Source organism: Ursus americanus, chromosome 4 (genome assembly GCF_024610735.1).
Source record: "Ursus americanus isolate L20-20 chromosome 4, mUrsAme1.1.p, whole genome shotgun sequence".
Lineage (NCBI taxonomy): Eukaryota > Metazoa > Chordata > Mammalia > Carnivora > Ursidae > Ursus > Ursus americanus.
In genome coordinates, this window is record NC_142130.1 from 9791877 (window position 1) to 9812663 (window position 20787).

The window sequence follows — 20787 nt, forward strand, 5'->3', positions numbered from 1 at the left end:
CTGTTGAGACCTGTAAGATCACAGCAGGGCCCGGTTCCTTGCTGATGCAGTCACACTGAAGGGCAAAGAGATGCTCTGAGCGTTCCCACAGTAAGAGTCTTGAGTGCCGAATGCTATTCTAGTGATGAGGATGGCCCCCGCCAAGAGGAGGCCTAACACTAGAACGTGCCTGACCCTTTGTCCTCATCACTTAGCACCCAGCCTGACTCATCTGTGGTCCTTGCTCCCAGATTGCTTGCCAGTGAGAACTCACTCAGCGTCTTAATCCATTAGCTCGCTGCTGCCCAGCTGGCTCTGCCGGGAGATGACTGCTCCAGAGGCCGAGGCACTCAGGGATCGCTGTCTGCGAAGTTTACTGGGTAAGGAAATTTTAAAAATCTCAAATACCAGATGTACAAGGTAATTTTTTTTCTGGTTGTCATTGTTAACTTCCACAAAGATTGTAGCTGGAACGTTTGTGGGAACGTAGGAGTACAAAACAGATCAAGGAAGAAATGACAGGATTGCCACAGAAGCCGCTGCTTGATGGGTGAGGCTAAATGTGAGTCTGAAGACAGACATTCTTACAAAGTAGCTCTCATTAAGGCAGAGCTATATTCATTTTTCTTAACCATCAAAGCTTAGGGAATGAAGCAGGCCAACGCACGCATGTAATGCAGGAATATAAAGCCAAGAGCACCAGACGGAAATGTGCAAGAAACAATAGAAAGTCAATAAAAAGTAATTTGTCTTTTTTTTAAAGGAGGAAGAGGGGAAAAATATGATTTGGGGTATTGAGTGGCATAGGCACCTTTTTCTTCTTCTTCTTCTTCTTCTTCTTCTTCTTCTTCTTTTTTTTTTTTTAAGATTTTATTTATCTATTTGAAAGAGCAGAAGCAGGGAGAGGGGGAGAGAGAGGAGGAGGGGCAGAGGGAGAGGACAAGCAGACAACCAGCTGAGCGCAGAGCCCAATCCCAGGACCCAAGATCACTACCAGGGTTCAAGTCAGATGCTTAACCGGACCAAGCCACCCAGGCGCCCCTATTCTTTTCCTCTTTAAATGGATAGATACACACATTAAAAGAGTAACAATGGTATTCTTTTAATGTAGTGATTCCTCTGACCTTTCTTTTGAATTTTATGGTCATGACAAGAACAACTACACACAAAATTTACAAAGAGCTTTTCCATCCATGACCCGATGTTATCAACATAACCCAACTGTGAGGCGGGCACGACTGGTCTCATTACCCCCGTGCTGGAAGTAAGAACACAGAGGCTTGGAGAGGTGTGTTTACCTAGGGTCGCGTGTTGTATTGGCTTCAGAGTCTGTTCTTCCAAGTAGCCTAGGAATAAAGTCCCACTTCTCAGCTTTCCCCTTTTCGCTTGATTTTCACATGTCCTTTTAGTCAAAGGCCGAGGAACAACCTTCCCCCTGGGTGATCACTGACGTTGAATCCGTCTCCACTCTGATGTCTCAGGAACCAAATGCTCTTTGAAGAGGTGCTACTCAGGTGTTCTTTATTTGAAAGAAGGGTCTTATTCGCATAGTCCTTGTTACTGCAATGGTCTGGTGGATAGAGCACCAGGCCAGTGACCAAACGAGCAGGCTTCTTATTTCAGTCTTACCATTGCCCGCCTGAAGATTTTGAGCAAATTCTTTCTAACTCTGCATTTCAGCATCCCCCTTTACAAATGGGGATTAAATAGAATGAGTTCTAAATTAAATTTAAAATTAGGGAGAAAAAATTTTAAATATGATGGAAAAATAATTATAATGAATTAAACAATGATTAGGACATAGGATAGACAAAACCAATAATGCAAACGAAGAGACCAATAAATTAAGAGTTAAAAAAGAGGGGCGCCTGGGTGGCACAGCGGTTAAGCGTCTGCCTTCGGCTCAGGGTGTGATCCCGGCGTTATGGGATGGAGCCCCACATCAGGCTCCTCCGCTATGAGCCTGCTTCTTCCTCTCCCACTCCCCCTGCTTGTGTTCCCTCTCTCGCTGGCTGTCTCTATGTCTGTCGAATAGATAAATAAAATCTTTAAAAAAAAAAGAGTTAAAAAAGAACATAAATGCAGACTAAAGCATATAGATTACGTGCAAATAAAAAGAGGAGAAAGTGAAAAACAACATACCAAAGTGAAGGCAGACATTTAATCATAAAAATATTCAAAGAAGAACAAAGTAAGAGGATTTAAAGTCACAAAGATGTAGAAATCAAGACAGTTGCCAAATAAAAGGGAAATGCAAAAAAAGAACAAAAAAGTAAAGAGCTAAGTCAGAAGAAATCAGAAGTCGGTTATCAAAGAGAGAAGTATTGAACTAAGTAAGTAGTAATAAAAAATTTTATCTCAACCTCAATCTAAGAGACAATGAAAAGGATGGTAAGAATAGATGGAGTTTTGAAGACGAGGCAGGAAGGGTACACCTGAAAGAAGTGGGAGGCTCTGGGCTCGGGAGGAGCGCTCCCCCGATGGTGCGGAGCCGGCCTGGCATCAAGTGCGGAGGAAGAGTGGGCTCCGTGGTCAGACAGCCAGTTCCAGGTGGTTGGGCACGGCAGCCTCTAGGCAACCCTCTCTTCTCAAAGCCCTACTTGGCACAGAAGATGGGACCAGAGGCCTGCATAACAAAAAGTGGTGGTTTTTGGACACACTTTCTGTGTGGAAAGCAGCAAGAAGTTCAATAGCACTTTCACATGAAATTGCATTTTATAAGCCACATTCATCTGCTCAAAGAGAGTCATTCAAAGGGGAAGAAGAAAAAGCTCAGAAGTGTAAAATGTGTCGCAAAGCGTGGGACTGGGGGTGGGGGTTGTTCAGGGGCATCAACATTACAGAGTCCTAATGCAGCAGGGTGGGCGATCCAGAAGTCTGCCTTAGTAACAGGCATGCAGGTGATTCTTACTATCAGGAGAATCTGGGCTAGTCGGGCCACAGGACCGCTTCATGCTTCAAAGCTGGGGTTCAGTGAGGAAATCTGGGGGCTTAGTCCTACAGACAGCAAGTCCAAGAATGCAGGGAATTACATGCACAAAATCATGCGTTCAAAGGGCTCCTGAGACCAACACACAGGAATCACTGGCATTCCCGACTGATGGTGTGACTCATTCCTCAAGCATTGCCCGTGGGGGCCAGGCAGCTGGCTGAATCCGGATCTGGAGAGCTCTGGAGCCTATGTCAGAGGATGGGTGTAGGGGTGAAGAAGGTATGCTGTACGTTCATGTAGTCCGGTGATTGCGTTTTCTGCTCCACCAGCACCTTCTCTGTTTGTGCTAAGCTACGTGTCCTTTACTGTGCCTCCATGCTCTTCATTCCTCTGTGCCTTTGTTCAAGCCGACCCTTCGAACTGGAATGTCTCCCTCCCTTTTCCTGTCCTATAGTCTGGTAGGGCCATCTCCTCCTGAAAGTCCTCCATAACCCTTCTCTCCGGTCCCATAGCAATCCCTGCCTTCCTTTATCAAACACTAGGCTCTGCGCACAGTTGTATCCCTCCCCTGCGGTCCCCATCTCCCCTGTAGCAAAAGGAGACCGCAGCTCCTTACACGTGGGGATCCCTGCTTCCTCAGCTGTTTCTGTCGCAGCATCCAGTGTGAGCTTGCCATGTAATAGGCAACTGGCAAATAAATAGCTACTTTGCTTTTCTTCACACAGGTCGCTAAGAGCTGGGTTTGCTTTAGTGGCTTGTCAAAAGTCTGATCATAGATGCCGCAAATACTTAGAGAAATAAGATGGCATATAAACAGGCAAAAATATAAAAATACTATGATGATTTTTTTTTTTTTTTTTTAGTTCTCTGATACCCGAAGGTGACAAGGGCAGCCTTCTTAAGATGAACGGAACAATGACCGCTAACACATCCACATCAAACATCGCCGTAAAACAAGACAAAGGCGCCGATGGCGGTGCTTAGGGAAAATGTTTACGGTTACATTTTCCAAATTATGGATCAGGGACCTCAGCGGGGCTTAGGGTGTGGAACTATAACAAGGGGTCCAGTACACTTGTGTATACCAGACGTTGTTTGTAGACTATAAATGACTCACGTGTCGTAGTACTTTTTTTTCAGATGAATGTGGCTTATAAAATGCAGTTTCATTTGAAAATGTTATTGAACTTCTTGCTGCTTTTCAGTTTCTTAGGTGGTTGTGACGGAGGTCATCATATTTGAGAAGATTGGGAACCACAGGCTGAAAGGCGGCTGGACGCAGGGGATAACATGCGGGTTTTGCGGGGTCTTCCCCCTCACAGCGTGTCTGCTCTGTGATGGCACAGCCTTCTGTGGGCGTGGCCTGAATTCTGCCCCCGTTGAACCACCACTTCCTCGCTTTGATAAAGCCGGCAATGTAAGTCTCAATCATGGACTCCAGGTGGAGTGTCTGCTTTGTTCTCGGTGCTGGAATATGCTGCCCCCCCACCCCCGCCCCCCCAAGCTTTTTGAAATATTTATCCCATCGATTTTTGAGATGGTTAGTACATTTCTATGCTGAAAAAAGATCTGGACTTTTACAAGTACTTTGGAGCAGTCATTACCACATTTTTTGGGATTTCACTAAGCAGAAAAATTTGGAAAACAAAACCAAAGCCTCCCTACACCAAGCCCAAATCTTGTGAGGACCAACAAAAACGCTGCCAAGTTTTAATTTTTCTGAATTAGAACCATGTGTAAAAACAAAAACTAGCCACCGCCCTCAAACACCCCCAAAACCCCAAAACCAATTCCACCCCTACTCCCGAAACCCGAACTTGAACATTTAATAAAATGGACGGCTATATATATTATCAGCATCAGCTCTTGAATACATCTTATCACTCTACGATGAGAGCATGCTGTCTCCAACTAAGAGTGTCTTTGAATGAGCTTTATGGGAAACTCACTGTGTTGTCCTTTCTGATCGCTTTGCCTTGGCCTGGTGATAACCTTGGCATGCTCTGGGTTATGGGCTTCGATTATGAATGGCTGTTCTAGTGAGGGGGAACGAGGAGAAGGGGCGAGAGCCTCAGGTGCATCTGAAGGCTGTCCTGATTCTTTCTGCTCCAGGGCTGCCTTCTGGTTCTAAATGCTTTCGTCTTCCAAGTGCCATCTACTTGACTAAGGGAGGTGAGGAATACAAGATAACCCGAGGTCGGGGAGCACTGGGGATGGGGCTGAAAAATCTGGTCCTACCACAATGCTGCTCCTCCATGTTTTCATGACATCTTCTGGTAAATTAACTTTGAATTCTGGAAACCAAGACGACAATTCTGGGGAGGGGACAGGTGACCCTCTGTCACGTTGTTGTCACAGAACTTGGACTTAGTTGCTTATGGAAATATAAAAACACATTCAGGCTGGCGATACTCAGTTTTAAAGAAAACCCAACGTTAACGTGCTTTTTCACATAAACGATAGAAAGCTCATTTTGCAGGAACACCTTGGGCCTTCCTTAGCATCTCTTTCACATGCTCCATCTGTAAGAGAAACCAGTGCCTCGCATCTTTTGTAAAGAACGTCAGGAATCTGCAGCTAAGCACCGTGGAATCCCCAAAAGGCTTTGGTCCTGGAAAAGGCTGATGAAGACCTTGATCCTCACTATTTAGCACGAATTACACATTGTCCTTCATCTTGACGGATTTGTGAACAGACACAGATAATAAAAAAAGAACAAAAAATTATTTCATTGTCATAGTGCTTCGTATCATGTGATTTCATTATCCTCTTCCTTTATTTTTACATGTTTCTTTTATTAAGTGAGCAGGAAAATACATAATTGAACAGATCAAAACTACAAGGTGTGCCCTTTACAAGACTGAGTGAAAGAACACATTCATCGGAAGGCATGTTTCAGTTTCCTAAAGGAGGCTTCATGCAACAACATCCAGGGGCACCGAATATACACAGAGGTCAGAGCCTGCCCGGCAAGCCTCGGAGCGCCTGTCACTTGGACAGAGGGTAAGACCTGAACGTCGTTAGGTTTACTCAAAGCTGCCTTTGGCAGGGGGATACATTTCCTGTTGTTTATTTGTTTTAGGGAAAAAATGTTGTCATTTTTGAACATTTAGACCAGGAAACAAAATGCAGAATCCTCTTGCCATCCCAATAACTCTGCAATACCAGTAGCTTAAGATGGATCCTTATCTGTATAAATGCAAGAGTTTTGAAATGCTGCTTTTCTCCAGGTTCTGTAGGACATTCTCTCCTCCAGCCCTGCAGCTTGGCCTTTTAAGGTGATTAATGGAGAAGTACAGAGTAAGTCAGGCGTGTTCCCTCCACAGTAGCCTTCCAGGAAAGAAAATCACAGGGTTTTCTGTTTTCTACATGAAAGCAAATCAATGGTTTTATGATATCAACTTTGGACACAGCTTTTTGTTTTGATATTGAAGTGAAATGACCATGTAGTTCTATAGCTTTTTTCAATGCCAAAACTCTGTTGTTGTTTATTTTCCTTCATTCATTAAGTCATCCGATAAATACACCTACTGTGTGTTGGCTACTCTCCCAAGTACTGGAGCCAGGCCAATGAACAAAGGAGATGCCGATACGTTCTATGAAAAGCAATAAAGCAGAAAATGAGTGGGCGATTAGAGATTATCTATGTCTCTGACAGTAAAGGAACATTTGTGTAGGGGCCTAAAGGAAAGGAGGAACAAGTCATGCAGAGGTGTGGGGGAAGAGATGTCTGGACAGAGGACGCAGCCAGGGCTAAGACCCTGAGACCAGAGCACACTTTGAGAGTGTTCTGGGTAAAGCAAGGGAGGTGTGATGGAGCAAATGAACTAGGGAAACAGTAGATGAGGCCAGAGAAGTGGTAGTAGTGGTTGGAGATGGGGCAAAGGATAGGTCAGATTTATGAGGGCTTTAGAGTGACTGTAAGGATTGGGAGTTGGAAAGACATTGTGGACTTGAGCAGAGAAGTGCCATAACCTATGTATGTTTTTAAAAGTGTCATCCCAGGCAAGATGTGGCATGGACTCATATATCCATGGATTGTGGATATATTCTGAAGCGAGGAAAAACAGATTTTTTTTCCTCCCAGTGGATTGTATGTGATATGTACAAGAGAAAATTTAAAGGTAACTACAAGATTTTCTGGTCTGGGAGAATAGAGTTGTTATTTACTCACACAGGACATATGTGATGGGAGTAGAACAGCGGGTGGTGTACAAATCAGCTTGGTTTTGGACACGTTGAGTTGGAGATGCCGACGACACATCCTAATGAAGATATCAAGTAGGAAGTTTGACACAGAACTCCGGCATTCGGGAAAGAGGTTAGGGCTGGAGTTAAAAATGTGGGTGTTTCCATGGATGGGTCCCAACACTGGAAAAGATCATTTAGAGAGGGAATGTCCAGTGCTGGGCACTCCAGGAACTTGGCAAAGGAGACCAAGAAGGAGTGGCCAGAGACCCGAGACCCAAGAGAACATGAGGGATATTCCAGAGCTGAGGAAGTATCCCAGAAAAGAAGTTGTTACTGTGTTCCAGACTGCAGAGAAGTCAAAAGCATGAAACCAGAGACCTAACCATTGCATTTAACAGCATGGAGATCACCTTTTTCTTAGCAAGAGCTATTATGGTGGGGATAAGAGCCTGATTTAAGTTGGTTCAAGAGACCAAGGGAGGGTGGGACTGAAGACAGTAAGTATACATAATCTCCTCTGAGCAGTTTTTCTGTGAAGGGGAGCAGATGAATAAGATGGTAGTTAGGGTGGGGTGGTCAAGGTGAGTGTTTGTAAGACAAGAGATAGCAGCACGAATGTAGTGAAATCCTCCAATGGATTGGGGGGAAATGGTGAGGCAGGAGAGGGAGGGAATTGTTGGGCCAGTGGCCTTTATTTGTTGAGGTTGCAGGGGACGGACCCAGAGCAAACAGCAAGCAGCACCTGCTACGAATTAAGGGGGCAGTGCAGTAATTGGTGATATGTCTCACTGGACAAGACCACGAGACTGAGAAAGCAAGGTATTTGTGGGCTTGTCCAAGTGGATACTGAAATCCCCAAGAGTTAAGGAAGGGTGGTGCTGGAGCCAGGGACAGGAGCCAAAACTGCAAGTACTTGAGCACGGCGAGGGGTGCTGGAAGGTAAACACGGACTCTGTAGGTTGATGGCAAGAGCTTCAAAGCACTGGGTGTTTAGGAGGGACAGATAATGGTCTGGAAGTGGCAGTGAGGCACAAGCAGGCATCCTACTACTGTTAATGCTTTATTACTCACATTTTGACAGAGATAACAGAATATATTCCAAGGCATGGCAGTGACTCACTCTATGGGAAAACCTTGGCTTAGAACCCACCAGATCACTTCTAGCTACTGCTCGGAACAGCTGTGCACAACAGCTGAAGGTTTTGTGTATGCAGGAAAAAAATACCGGCAAGTACCCAAAAGGTTCAGACCAGAAAATACGTCAAGAATATTTTCTTTATACCCTAACACAGGTGAGACTTACCCAGTTTCAGCATATTTTTGACAATGTGAAACACTTAAGAAAACTGGAGATTTCAACAATGTAAACACTTGTAGGCATAGCAGAATGATAGTCTCCCTTCCCAATCTTGTAAATTTGGCATCTCTACAGTTCTGCTGACATTGTAAATAAGACAGCAAAATTGCACAAAAACAGTTTCGCAACATCCAATTTTAAAGTTCATCCAAGCCGTCATTTTTTCCCCCTGCTGTGATTTCTTGCTGTCACCTAACATCTGAAATTCTGATTCAGGGTAATAACTGAGGTTTTAAACAAAGCATAATACAGTATTACTATTCCTTCACACGGACCCCAGGGGAAGAGAGTAAGAGGAAGGGGCAGCTGGGGCATAGACATTTGTGCTGTACACATAATGACCCACTGCTGGAAACGAGAACTCACCTCTCCAGCAGCCTTTGCTCAGGCTCGATGGCGCAATGCCACGCACTGAGGATAAAAACCAACCAGCACAACCAAACCATCGTGCAAGGAGTTGAGTTAGTTTGAGGATATCTACACAACGCCAGAAATCTGTAATCTTTAGACCATATCTATTTCTATCTGTGTTGCTTAGTCTTCATCCAAATGTGTGGCCTCACGGACACAGAGTCCAAGATTTTGATCTGGATTTAAAATATCTCGAAAGCGTATCCAGGGACTTTTGTTTAAAAACACACTTTTACTGGCATTTTAGTTTTGGTGCATTCTGGCACTTCCTGGAATGGCAGGCGTAGAAGAATAAGGTTCCCAGCAGAGAGTTAGGGTCCCATACTGTTTAACACTATGCAATTTTTTTGACTATTCTAGCTGCCTGTGGAAAAATGCCCAGAACAATGATACAGTATGGAAATCAAACAACACTAGAAAATGCTTGGTAGAAATGTACAAATGGTCCGTTTTGAACCTGAAAGTTCTCAAGGGATTTTATTCTTTGCTGGGGCTTCTGAAAAGAGTTAGGTTATATCATTTTGAGACCCATGAAAGGACAGCACACTTTAGGGTTCCCGATACCGCTATACCCAGCAAAGCCAAACTGTAGTGGCATTTGAGAAAGATTGGCAGGAAAATGAAATCACATTTAGACTTTTGGATTTTATGTTGTAACTATGTCGTCTCAGGGGAGGCCAGTTATAGATTTGTTTGTTATGCTTCATTTGATTTGGTCCGATTCAAGTTTTTAAGGAGTGAACTAAACGGTAGCTGATAATTCACAGAAACTGTTGAGATGGCCAGAACATAGTATCAGAAAGGATTCTGGAATATCAGGGGCTTGGCAGGATGATTCTGAATTGTTAACAGTGTGTTGTGGCTATTCTCCTGTTTTCCTCCAGTGGGTTACATTTTTTTATTTTCTTTCTTAAAGTTAAGGTAGCACATCTCCTATCTTAAAGCAGTCAGCACAGACGCAGTGATGCCTGTTCAAGCAGACTTCCAAGACAGCACACACCACTGACACAAAGAGCGCCTCCACATTTCAAGAATACAGCGACGCGAACTGGTACAAATAATAGTAAAGAAAAAAAAAATTTTTTTTGACTTCATGGAATGGGAGGTCAGACTTGAGGCACTTCTTTGTCTGGCAGTGGACAAAACCAAAAGGGCTCTGACCTGAATTTCCCATCTCTTTCTAATTTACCGCACAAGAGGGACCAGAGACACCAATGACCAATGAGTCACAAGAGCAGACAGAAAACTGTTAGTAGGTCTTGACAACCAGGAATGAAGATGCTTTTTAAAAATGTGTACTTGATGCCAAGTATGTCCGAAATGTATCTTAGAAAGCAATGCCATTGTGTTAGAAAAGTGGGGTCCCTGTCCAGGTGGCCTTTCATCTGGACCTTGATCTCCACTGTTGAATTAGCCCTAGGTCTTCTTGAAGCATTTAAAAGTCATCAAGAAAAATGATGACATCTGTATAAACAAAGCCATTAATTCTGTGTGGAACTTAGTGCCAGCCGTCTTCATTCATATTGTGGGCACTGGCAATGGTCGGGGTGTAACTGGCACGGGGAGGACTGTCACCATTCGGACAGAGATCCTAGAGGTCGTCTGTTTCTTAACCACCCCCCAGGAGCAGGAATCCAAACTACAGTGCCCCTGACTGGCACCCTAGAATGCCGGTCACCTGTCGGAACCCGGGCAAGACTATGGCTTGGGCAGGCTCCGTGGATTTTACAGTGTGATGATCAATTTTGAGCAACAGGACTGAAAAGATCTAGAGAAACTTACTTTGGGGGGAGGGCTCAGTTTCTCTCTGTAGAACAACAAGAATACAATGAGCCAATTCCAGAAACAAAATCCCCTCTGGTAAGATCTAAAAACTAAACGCTGAAACTAGTTTCAAAATTAAAGAAATTTTTATTAAGGTGCTATTAAGATGGATGAAAAGCACAATCCTCCCCTCACCACAAAAAAAAAAAAAAAAAAGAAAGAAAGAAAGCAAGCAAACCAGAAAGTTGGGAACTGTTATGAGCCGTAAGGACAATAGCCTGAAATATTCTGCATGACCGGGGTCTCAGTGGGTCAGGGCTGGGGCCTGTCCTGATGGAAGAAAATGTATTTTTGAAGATAAAAGCTTCAAGGAATTCCTTAGATATCGGTTAAGGAACACAGCTTTGTTAGGGGCCCTTTTAAATTTAGTTTTGCCTTGTACTCCGTGGAAAATATTTGTACAAAAATATAAAAGGCATGGCTTGCTGTTTAACGTCTGTGTTTTATTGTTGTTGGCACCAGAAAAAGCTCACGTTCTATGTCATGTCACTGTACATACTGTAAACAAGACTCATTAATATTGTTTTTATGAGTTTTTGTTTCAATGACTCTAGGTTTTAAAAAATACATTCACAAACTACCTTATGTTTAAACACAATGATTCCCTTTTATTTCTTAACTGTACCCAAAATCCCACAATAAAAAAATCATTTAAAGCTGTGTGTTTCGAACTCATCACTTAGAAATCAAAACAAAACATAGCATAAAAACAAAGGTCAGTTTGCAACATAATTTAAAGAAGCTTCTGGTTTAAAACACCACAGCAGCAATATAAAGAGCTGGTGGCAATCACATTTGGGGATGGGCCCCAATCGATATATTCTGTCCACGTCAGCCTCCAATTAACAGTAGTTGCTAAATTCAATCCGAAAAGTTATTGCTGAATTTGTTGCACGGAATTTGGGAGGACGGGACTGTTTAGCAGCAGAGCCAGAGCAGTAAAAATGAGAACGGGAGGATTTCATTGCTTTTGAGAGCTAACGGGACCACGATGGGGACATCCTGATCGCCGGAAGATGATCCCCAATTCCATTATTGTGCGTTACCCGCTTAAAATAAACGCAAACGATAACCGCCTTTGCAGGAGGGGCGTGATCCTCCACTCAGAGACTGGACTAACCCCCCGCCCTTCCCCCGTTTGCCCAAACCACCAGACTGAACTGGCTCCATTTTCCTAACATATGTTTTGTTCTCATTAATAGTACATCAGCTGCTAATGCATTTAGGCAAAAACCAGTAGGATCACAGACTTTAAAAAAAAAAAAAATCTGTTTACAGTGATTGCTTTCTCCAGAAACAAGCCACATAAGTTTTTGTTGATGTTGGATTTTTTTTTTTTAAATTTTTGAAGAAGAACAATTTGGTCAACTACTGTTTTGCTTAAAAAATATTAAATACACCTGAGATTGCCAGTTGAGCTCTCTATATGTCTCCTGGAGATAACACTGCTGTGATGAACAGTGAAACGAAACAAACGAAACGAGGTAGGTTAAAACAGGAAGCGCAACACAGACACCGTTTTGCAACACCTCGATACCACAGGCGGCCATGCTTGTAGCTTTGGAAAAAAGACCCCAGACAGTCACGTAAAAGTTCAAATCATCCGAGTAAGAGTTTATAAGGACACAAGTCAACCTGAACTAAATACATACATATCTCTGCACAAATGTTGTTTACCGTGTGTTGGGTAATTTGGAGGAAGGGAAAATGATTAGGGTCTCAGAATTCTGGCCAAAGCCTTGCTTCATTTTAAGTTCTATAACCAGTGATGCCTGCCGTGTCTCGGGCAGGCTCAGTAGTCTAGTCCCTTCTCTCACCAACCCAGAGAGAACACGGGCAGCTCAGAAACATTTATTATTATTATTTTTTCAGTCACAGTTTTCATCTTGAGAAAGTGGCACCCTCAGGAGAAAGCTGGGAATGACCAGAGTCTGGCTGTCATTCACTCCCCAATTCCCAGGAAGAACTCAACAGTCTCACTCCTAATGAAGCCCGAAGCCAGTCACCTCTTAGCTAGAGGCTTTGTGCATTAAAAAAAGAATGTGTGTGTATATATATATCCGTGTGTGTGTGTATATATACACACACACACAGATATATATATACATATAATTTTTTTTTAAGTTTGTTTCCCAGAAGCTCTTTTTGTCCAACCCCATCAGTCATCCCATCTTTTGCCCTGATCTGCATAATTGCTGAGGGAAAGTTGTGTTACAGAGTCCCTCAATCCCTAGAGCCAACTCAACTCAATGGCACTACTATCCCATTCAACACATTCCATTCTGCACAGGGCCATATAGAAACAGGGCCTGTCAGACTCACAAACATGGTAGTTGATTTTATTAGTCTAAGGCTAGTAGTTTAGCCATTTAAAATCTATTTCCCCGAAGAGGGGAAAACTAGTATTTTTCTTCTCTTTTAAAAATTCATTAGCCAGTTGCTGTCAAAAAGCAACCTTTTTGGGTTGGTGAAGGCAAAAGAGTTCTAAAATTACCCCACTATGCAATTATGGCCTTCAGTGTAAGGAGATAAGGTACATTTATTGTGCTGTCTCTCACCATTTGAAATCGGAAATTTTACAACATATTGTATACTTGAAACTAGCAGGCAGACAGAATTAAAAACAGACTCATTTTCTCAGTATGCATTCTCTCCCCATTCTTACAAAGTAAGGGGGTAAAGAAAAAAGGTAGAAAAACAAAACAAAACGAAACTCAAAACCGACCGTAACACAGCTTAATCATAAGAGCACACAATATTTGTTTCTATCCCTAACTCCGAAGGGCACACGGTCCATCTTTGTCCACAAACAACGCAGCATTCTTGGGGATCTCCTGGAAATTCCTGCCACCTTTTTCTCTCCTTCTCAACCAGGCTGCAACACTGAAAGATGGACTGTGGACTGTACTGGGACGGGTGGAGGGAGAGGAAAAGGGGAAAGCGGTTATGTTCAACCAAGCCTTCTGATTCTGCCTCTAGACTGGCATAAGTCCACATGAGTTATGTTCTTTTTAATTAGAAACAACGCCATGAAGATAAGTGCCAAGTGCTCTTCTGTTACCAGTTCATCATGGAATTTCTGTTGAGGGTCATGAAAAACACTTGGCTACTTCCTCCAGATCGCACGGATGCAAAAAATACCTGTTTGAAATTAAAAAGAAGTTAGTTCAACTGCATGGTTTCTTTTCCTCTTTTCTTCAACCGTCCATCCATTTTCTCTCACATGTCCTATCCTTGCCATGTGTCAGCTCTTAAGACTCAACGGCTGGTGTTTATAAAAGTGCCTTTTAATACAGTGCGTCCTCTGGAAACACTCGTGACTTGATTACTGTGACTGTTACTATTACGTACGTGGTCCTGGCCTTCAGGAACATGGGAGGGGCTATATGTTGATTTGCAACATCCCTTAGGATGCTCACATTTGAAAAGGGAGTTTCATGGTAGGTAATGTGCTAGATTTTTGCCCTAGGACCCAACAGGTCCTTTGTTAATCTCTGGAAAGCCACAGAGGCTTCCCTTCTCCCCCCCATAATGACGAGAGGGCAGACTTTGGGACTGAAGAGAATCCTTTCAAATTCCCAAAGTTGGGGCTGGGGGGGATTTTGGGTCTACTGACTACTATACAACTTGAGTTATCAATTTCTAAAATAAAAAAACATGGTGTGGTGGGATAGGATAAGGTGTTTCATGCCTATTCACTTTGGTATATCAAGAGTTAACTCTTGGCTCGTCTGCTGGTGCAGGCATACCCTAGGCCAAAGGAGAGCTGGCATTAATAAATAGAACCACAGGCCCATTAGGTCTGGGTCTGTTAAATCATTTCATCAAACAACGAAGAAGAATGAGCAAAATTTGGGTTACTGCTTGCTTGAATGTCCGTGAACCACTGCCCTGGGAAAATAATATTCTGGGCTGTGGCCTAGCCCTTAGTCAGCCAACACCAAACTTCGGTCGAAGGCATTTACTGTCGTCACTAGTGCAAAGTCCTGCTGCTTCATTTCCACAGCTCCTTCAGAAGAAGGCGGCCTCTCCCGACAACAACTTCTGAGGGAGTCCTGGGGAAGTGCTTGGCATTCAGCTAGTGCTACATATGTAAGTACAGCTGCTGTTAGGGTCAGTTAATCACGATGGGGAAGCACGAGGACCCACGGAAACGCATGGGGGGCGAGGGGAAGGAAGGGCTGCTGTTCTCTCCAGGCTGTGTGCACCCTGGGCTCTGAACCTTGGGCCCCGGATACGGATGTGGTCCCGGCCTGCTCCCGAGGGTGTGGGCGTGGCTTCGAACAGGCTTGCTGGGCTGGGTCTTCAATGAACTGAAGTATGAGGATCGACACCCACATCACTCCTAATCTTATGATCCCCAGAGACTGGGTTGGGCCTGGAGTTTTACTAGGGGTCAGGTCTACTGACATACTCTGGACGGCCTGGAAGCATCCTTGGCACCCACGGCTGTTGTCCACCCAGACTGCACCAGGTCAGAATAGTTGGCCAGGGTCAAATAGAGTCTGGGCTCACACCCCCAGGGTTGGACTATGACCAACCTGGCCTCTGGGGAACCAGGATGGACCAAGAGATGTCCATCCGCTCAACCCATCACATTCTTTACTATGGGTGTTTATGCCTGCTGTTTGGGGACAGCATTTCTAAGTTGGCCATAGTCACAGAGGATGAATTCACAAACGAGCACAGCTCAGCTACTAAAAACTCTGGGTTAGTCTACAGGGAGGGCAAGAGACAAGCAGCACTGCTGCAGAATACCCTTCTGAGGCGACTCGTCATGCCAGACGGACTCCACCAATGTCACTGCAAAACAGTCCCCCTATGACACTTCAGAAGAAACACGGCTGGAATGACACAGGACATGGCACTAGTTGAGTTTGCAACTGTACATTTCTTAAGGAATGGGTGACATTTTAAAGAAAGTTTCTATTTCTCCAGGTCAAATGATTTACATTTAAAGGCGAATATAATGTGATGGGTTGGGTCCCCCATAGTGACTTTGTGAAAAGTCTCAGAGTGGAGTGTAAAGGTGACCCGCTGTGAGCGATTAAGGACGGGCCAACTCTCCCACGTGCGCAGGAGAATTTGGGATGTCTGCTGAGTGAGCATAAGGCCTGCAGGCCACAAACGTTGCTAAGAGTTTACAAGAAATTTTTAGAAGTTTTAGTGTCTTCTTAAATACTGAATAATATATTTTGAGGGTTCACATGAATCAAACCAAATAATGCCATTTCGAGAGAATATTGATTGTTTAACACAGATGTGATTCAAATCAGGATAAAGGAAAATGAAGGTTTCACAGGTACCTGGTGGTCTCTTAAAATGCAAACACTAATGCAAATGTTGAAACGGATTTACCTTATCATTTCTTTCACATAGAAACTTTAACCTTTGAGCTCGCTTATGCATAAACACTCCATCCAAATGTCCTGTTTCCACTGACCGGATCTCAATAGCTTTCTCGCCCCAGCCCATTATCTGATTGGAATGAATGTAGGCTGTCAAAAGGAATTTCCAAAACTGCATTAAAAACATTAGATGGGCAATAACTCACAGCATCTGTTCACATCTTAACCACAAAAATGACAAACGACTTGAGATAAACAGACAAAGCAAGTCTTACAAGTGTTATTCACAGACTGTTTTTTTGTTTGTTTTTTGGTTTTTTGGGTTTGTTTTTTTTTTTTTTTTTTGTGGAATCAAATGGTGGTTTCACATTTCTTGACTTTCGTTTCATTTGGGGGCTGTAACTGCTGAAGGAGATAAGGAATGGTTAACCTACCCACAGACGTGGGCATTTCTCCCCATTGGAGCACCACATCCTTAGTTATCCGGCCGTAGGTGTTTACATACACCCCCTCGTCCTCATAGCAAACAAGCATTTCCATTCCATCTGTTTTAGGCAAGATGACAATGGCATGAGGAGTGATATTGCCCTGAATCTAGGAGACAAAGAAAGGCCACGCATTATTCTTTTTAAAAATAAGACAGCATCTTGACTATTCATCTCTAAGAATTGCAAAAAAGAGGATCCCCACCCCCCACCCACCATTTTTATTCTAGAGACTGACATTTTGCTTTGCTTTGCTTAACTGAACCACTGACCTGTCAAATACCCTGGTAGACAAATACAGACTTAGGCACTAGGTCGAGAATCCAACCGACCTGTTCCTAAAACAACAACTGTATATATATATACATATGTAAGTATGGAACACCTGCTGCGTGCCGAGCACTGGGCTCTTTACATACATCATTTCTAGGCCTTAGGACAGTTCCCCGTGGCAGATACTGTCCTCTAAGGACGAGGCAGGTCCACGTCAGAGGGGTTATGTAGACTGAGCAGAGCTGCACTGGTATTTGCTGGTAGAACTGGGCTTTGCGCACGTGTCTCATGGACAATAAAAAATCACGTGTTTTCCATCTACTTCTAAAAAAAGCTGAGGGGCATGCAAACCAGCCGAATCTGATGGAAACAGCCTAAACAGGGTCAAAGGGTGGGACCCAAACAGACGCCTACCGAACAGGCTCTGAGCTACGACATCTGGGTGCCTACACGCCACGATAGTCCAAATGAATGGCTTGCTGAGAAGAACATTTAAAATGACCACTCATTATAAAAAGTCATGCTATCGGAGTCACTGCAGATGTCACTTGCTGTCGGAGAGGAGAGGCAGTGCTGCTGGGTCCCCTGGCTGAGGCTGTCCTGGCAGCCTGACAGCTGCCCGGCTGGGAGACGAGAGGACCGAGGACGATCACGGTGATGCCCCAGTCGCCTCACCAAGCACGGGAGCTGTGAGTCCTGCATGCACATGCACACACGTGTGAAAAGCTAGGATGCAGCAGTGAATGCTGTGCGCGTGTGTGAGAGAGAACGTGTGTGTGTGCACGTGTGTGTGTCTTGTACCGAAACAACTTTTTTCAATCGTTGCGCTTTTTTTCAGTAAAGCCTATAAACTGTCAAAACACCAATCGGCAACAGATCGGGCCTCAGACTCTCCTGACGGTGTCTACTGTATGTCAGCCTCGCGGCCACAGGAAACATGACTTGCACTGCACCAGTCCTAACAAGTGACACCATGGGCTGCCATTCTGTTTGGCAGGTTTTCGGCAGTGCTCCAGTGTCGCAATATTCGTACGACAATTTGCAGGGGCTTGTGCCAAGGACCTTAGAGGTATTACCTCATTTAATGCTGATGATAATGCTCTGGAATAGGTCCTTTTATCCCCATTTTACAGATGGGAAAGCTGAGGGGTCAGAGAGACTGTTGCAAGTGAACACAGGCTTGCACCAGGGTGGCCTCCAGTGTCTGCTTCCACTACCCAGCACCCCCCTCAAGTGCAAGAGGGCAACGAAGACAGCAAAAGGGGGCCACTGACTTCCCAAGTAACATGAACCCATCTCCCTTCAACAACTGAAAACAGGAAGTCGTCTATTATACTCTTGCTAAAAAAACACAATTTATGCCTCTGAAGGAAAAATATCGTACGTATTTTAACCTAAAGTCCAATAAGACAACATGTCTAGTAAATGGCGAAGAATTGCTGTTATGTGTTACTCAGTTTTAAGCACTCATAAAAATCAGTTACATTCCCATGTTTAATGTATTAAAAGCACCGTCTATTTAGTGAAGGCTTTTAGCCTTTTTAGTCCATCTGCTGTAGCGATTAGTAAAAATTAGCATGACTTCCACTAAAACTGTGCACGAACAAATCCCTTTTCTACGTGCACGTTGCTGTACAGGCTGGACAGAGGCTCTCAGAAACTTACATGAGATGGTATGTAGATATCGTAAGAGTTTCCTGAATCAACATCAATTACATGAAAACCAGTGTGTGAACCAAAAATAACCTTCAATCTTTGACCTTCTTCTACCGTGAGATCCACAAGCAGTGGCTTGTGCTGGAGATCTGCAAAAGACTTTAAAAAAGCAGCCCATGAGTGTCCGCATCGTTAAGAGGTTATCTTAATTCTTGCTTCATTTAGCCACAGCTTGGTGAAGTTAATGTCCGGCTTTCTTACATTGAAAAGCCAGGAGATTTCTCTTTCAGCTTTAGGTCTATTTGTATTCTGGCTCTAGGAGGAAGGGTCTAGCATGCATCTGTGGCCCCTTCTCCACCCCTCGTCCTCTAGGGCACAGAAGTGGTTTACAGTTGTCAATTTCGACAGTGTTGTTATCCTTGAAAAACTTGGCATCTGGGTGCAGCCGTTCTTTCCTGTTTATTTCTGGCCTTTTCTCTCTGGGGAAGGCCCAGCCACCTCTCTGGCCCCTCTCCTTCCCATGGAACAGTCGGGCCCTCGCATGGCCATGACCCTTTCAGAGACCGCCTGGGGTGGGCAGCTGGACCGGCTCTGTGCTAAGTCCGTTCAGAATTAACGGGCACGCTCCGGTTCTGATTTTCCTTCAGCGAGTGAGTGGGCCTCAGATTGGTACCTCTTTAAACACACTGCTGAGATCTGCGACTTAGGTTTGGGCAACAGAGAAGGAGGGGAGGCTGGAACGTCACAAGACTCACGGCTTACGTTGGCCAGTTCTTAAGTAGGAAGGAAAAACGAGAGCTGCAGCCAAGTTTATCAAGGTTCCATGTGTTTCGATCCAGAGCCCAAGCCCCAACTAGCTGTCAGGCATTCCTCTGTTTTCTTTTGCCATTATTTCAGCACGGTCTACTTTTATTGGGCCTTGACGTCTGGGAGAGAACTTGTGAAACCACAAGTGACTCAGCTATAATGCCACTGCCACCCAACGGAGGCCTCTTTCTTCGGCTTTTGCTGACGGAGTGTCCCAGTAGGGGAGGCTCCCGTCCTTCCCGGTCCAGGCCTGGCCTGTGCACCGCCCTCCTGCCAGGCTGGGCGTGGTCTCCCGAACACGGCATTTTGCACCCTCTCCCGCACTTTGGCCGGGAAACGGAGGGCAGGAACTTCCCAACCGAATCAGAATGGGACCTCGATTGAAAACTTTTGTGGACCTAGATTTTGGCACAACGGCAGCACTGCTTTAGCTTTTAGGTGTCACCCCTTAAGTGTTATTACTAACCTAATACATTCCAAAACTCTCTCTCCATGCAAGTGGGGTCACGGAGGAAGCCCATCTCCACTGATGTATCTGTCTTCCCGAGCACATCACAAATGAGCCCTTTGCACTAAGGGAACAAGACAGCCTCCAAGAGCACCTCACAGTGTTCCCAAGGCAGCTCTGCCCTCACAGGGCATAAGTGGCAAGAAAGAATACATCAAGGGTCAGAGGAAGATGAAGTCCCAAGGGCGGGGAGAAAAAGTGAGGGCCAATGTGCTTGAAGAAAACGAGAGACACCAGCGGAGAGAGACAGGGAACAGCAGGTAAACTCTCATGGGCTCTGGATAGAGCCTGCAGCTCTGTAAACCTCCAGTGCCTGCACGTACTTGTCCTTCTGGCATCTGGGGGTCACCTCTCACGAGCTGGGCTCCACGGCACCAGCATATCCTTATCCCACTCCTGCCGAGTGTCGCGACTGACCAATCCAACCAGGGTCGGTACAGACGCAGGTACGGTCAAAAATGGAAAAGCACAATGTCATTTCCTTATAGAATTACATTCGGTATTTACTTCGGAGAAGGCCGGTGACCTTGGGGATTCACGTGCACTATGTGAGCTGTAGGAACTTTACCCCAAAAGGCTTATCAAGATGACAAGACTTGGAGACATGCTTCATCCTTGAGATCTGGTGCTGCCGTTGGTCTGCCTTTTTGAGATGACATATCAGAGATTACCCTAGTTAGGCGCCTTTATAATGACTCTCATTGCCTAATACCACAATTAATGCTTTGCCCAGCAGCCATCCCATACTAACTGCCCCTAGGAGACGAGGATTTGTAGACCTGATATGGAGGAGGGCACACCCCCTGTTTTCCCCATTCACTCAACCCCCCCCCCCCCAGTAAATTTTATAGCATTTATTAGTGCTTAGTCTTGCTTTTGGAATAAAAGCCTTAGAATTCCTACACTTTTAAAAGGGGTTTATTATATATAGAAAAATTGGTCCTAGTCGACGTGCCAGACAGACAACTTTGTTAACTGGTGTGAACCTAAAATTAAAAAAAATCCCTTTTTTTAGG

The 20787-nt window shown here is 44.5% G+C and overlaps 1 protein-coding gene and 1 long non-coding RNA gene across 21 annotated transcripts in view; one reads left to right on the top strand and one right to left on the bottom strand.

The window, feature by feature from the left end:
- Nucleotides 1-10862, top strand: part of LOC123786390 (uncharacterized) — a 28464-nt gene extending 17602 nt beyond the window's left edge. For 4 of the 13 annotated variants that reach the window (XR_015724120.1, XR_015724126.1, XR_006777943.2 and 1 more), the window contains 6 exons: nucleotides 274-359; nucleotides 3036-3190; nucleotides 3775-4328; nucleotides 5714-7035; nucleotides 8184-8394; nucleotides 9787-10862. This is a non-coding gene — a long non-coding RNA (uncharacterized LOC123786390). Of the gene's footprint in view, nucleotides 1-230; nucleotides 360-3035; nucleotides 3191-3774; nucleotides 4329-5713; nucleotides 7036-7089; nucleotides 8395-9786 lie in introns of all 13 variants that reach the window. The other 9 variants (XR_015724124.1, XR_015724122.1, XR_015724119.1 and 6 more) reach the window with 9 other exon arrangements.
- A 2353-nt stretch (nucleotides 10863-13215) lies between these two features.
- The window catches only part of TNIK (TRAF2 and NCK interacting kinase), a 373645-nt gene continuing 366073 nt past the window's right edge, over nucleotides 13216-20787 (bottom strand). For 7 of the 8 annotated variants that reach the window (XM_087861392.1, XM_087861390.1, XM_087861391.1 and 4 more), the window contains 4 exons: nucleotides 18466-18615; nucleotides 16477-16636; nucleotides 16053-16192; nucleotides 13216-13835 (listed from right to left, as the gene is read on the bottom strand). In XM_087861392.1, the coding sequence (XP_087717518.1) occupies nucleotides 13752-13835; nucleotides 16053-16192; nucleotides 16477-16636; nucleotides 18466-18615 (534 nt within the window). In that variant the 3' untranslated portion in view covers nucleotides 13216-13751. The remainder of the gene's footprint in view (nucleotides 13836-16052; nucleotides 16193-16476; nucleotides 16637-18465; nucleotides 18616-20787) is intronic. The other variant, XM_087861395.1, reaches the window with a different exon arrangement.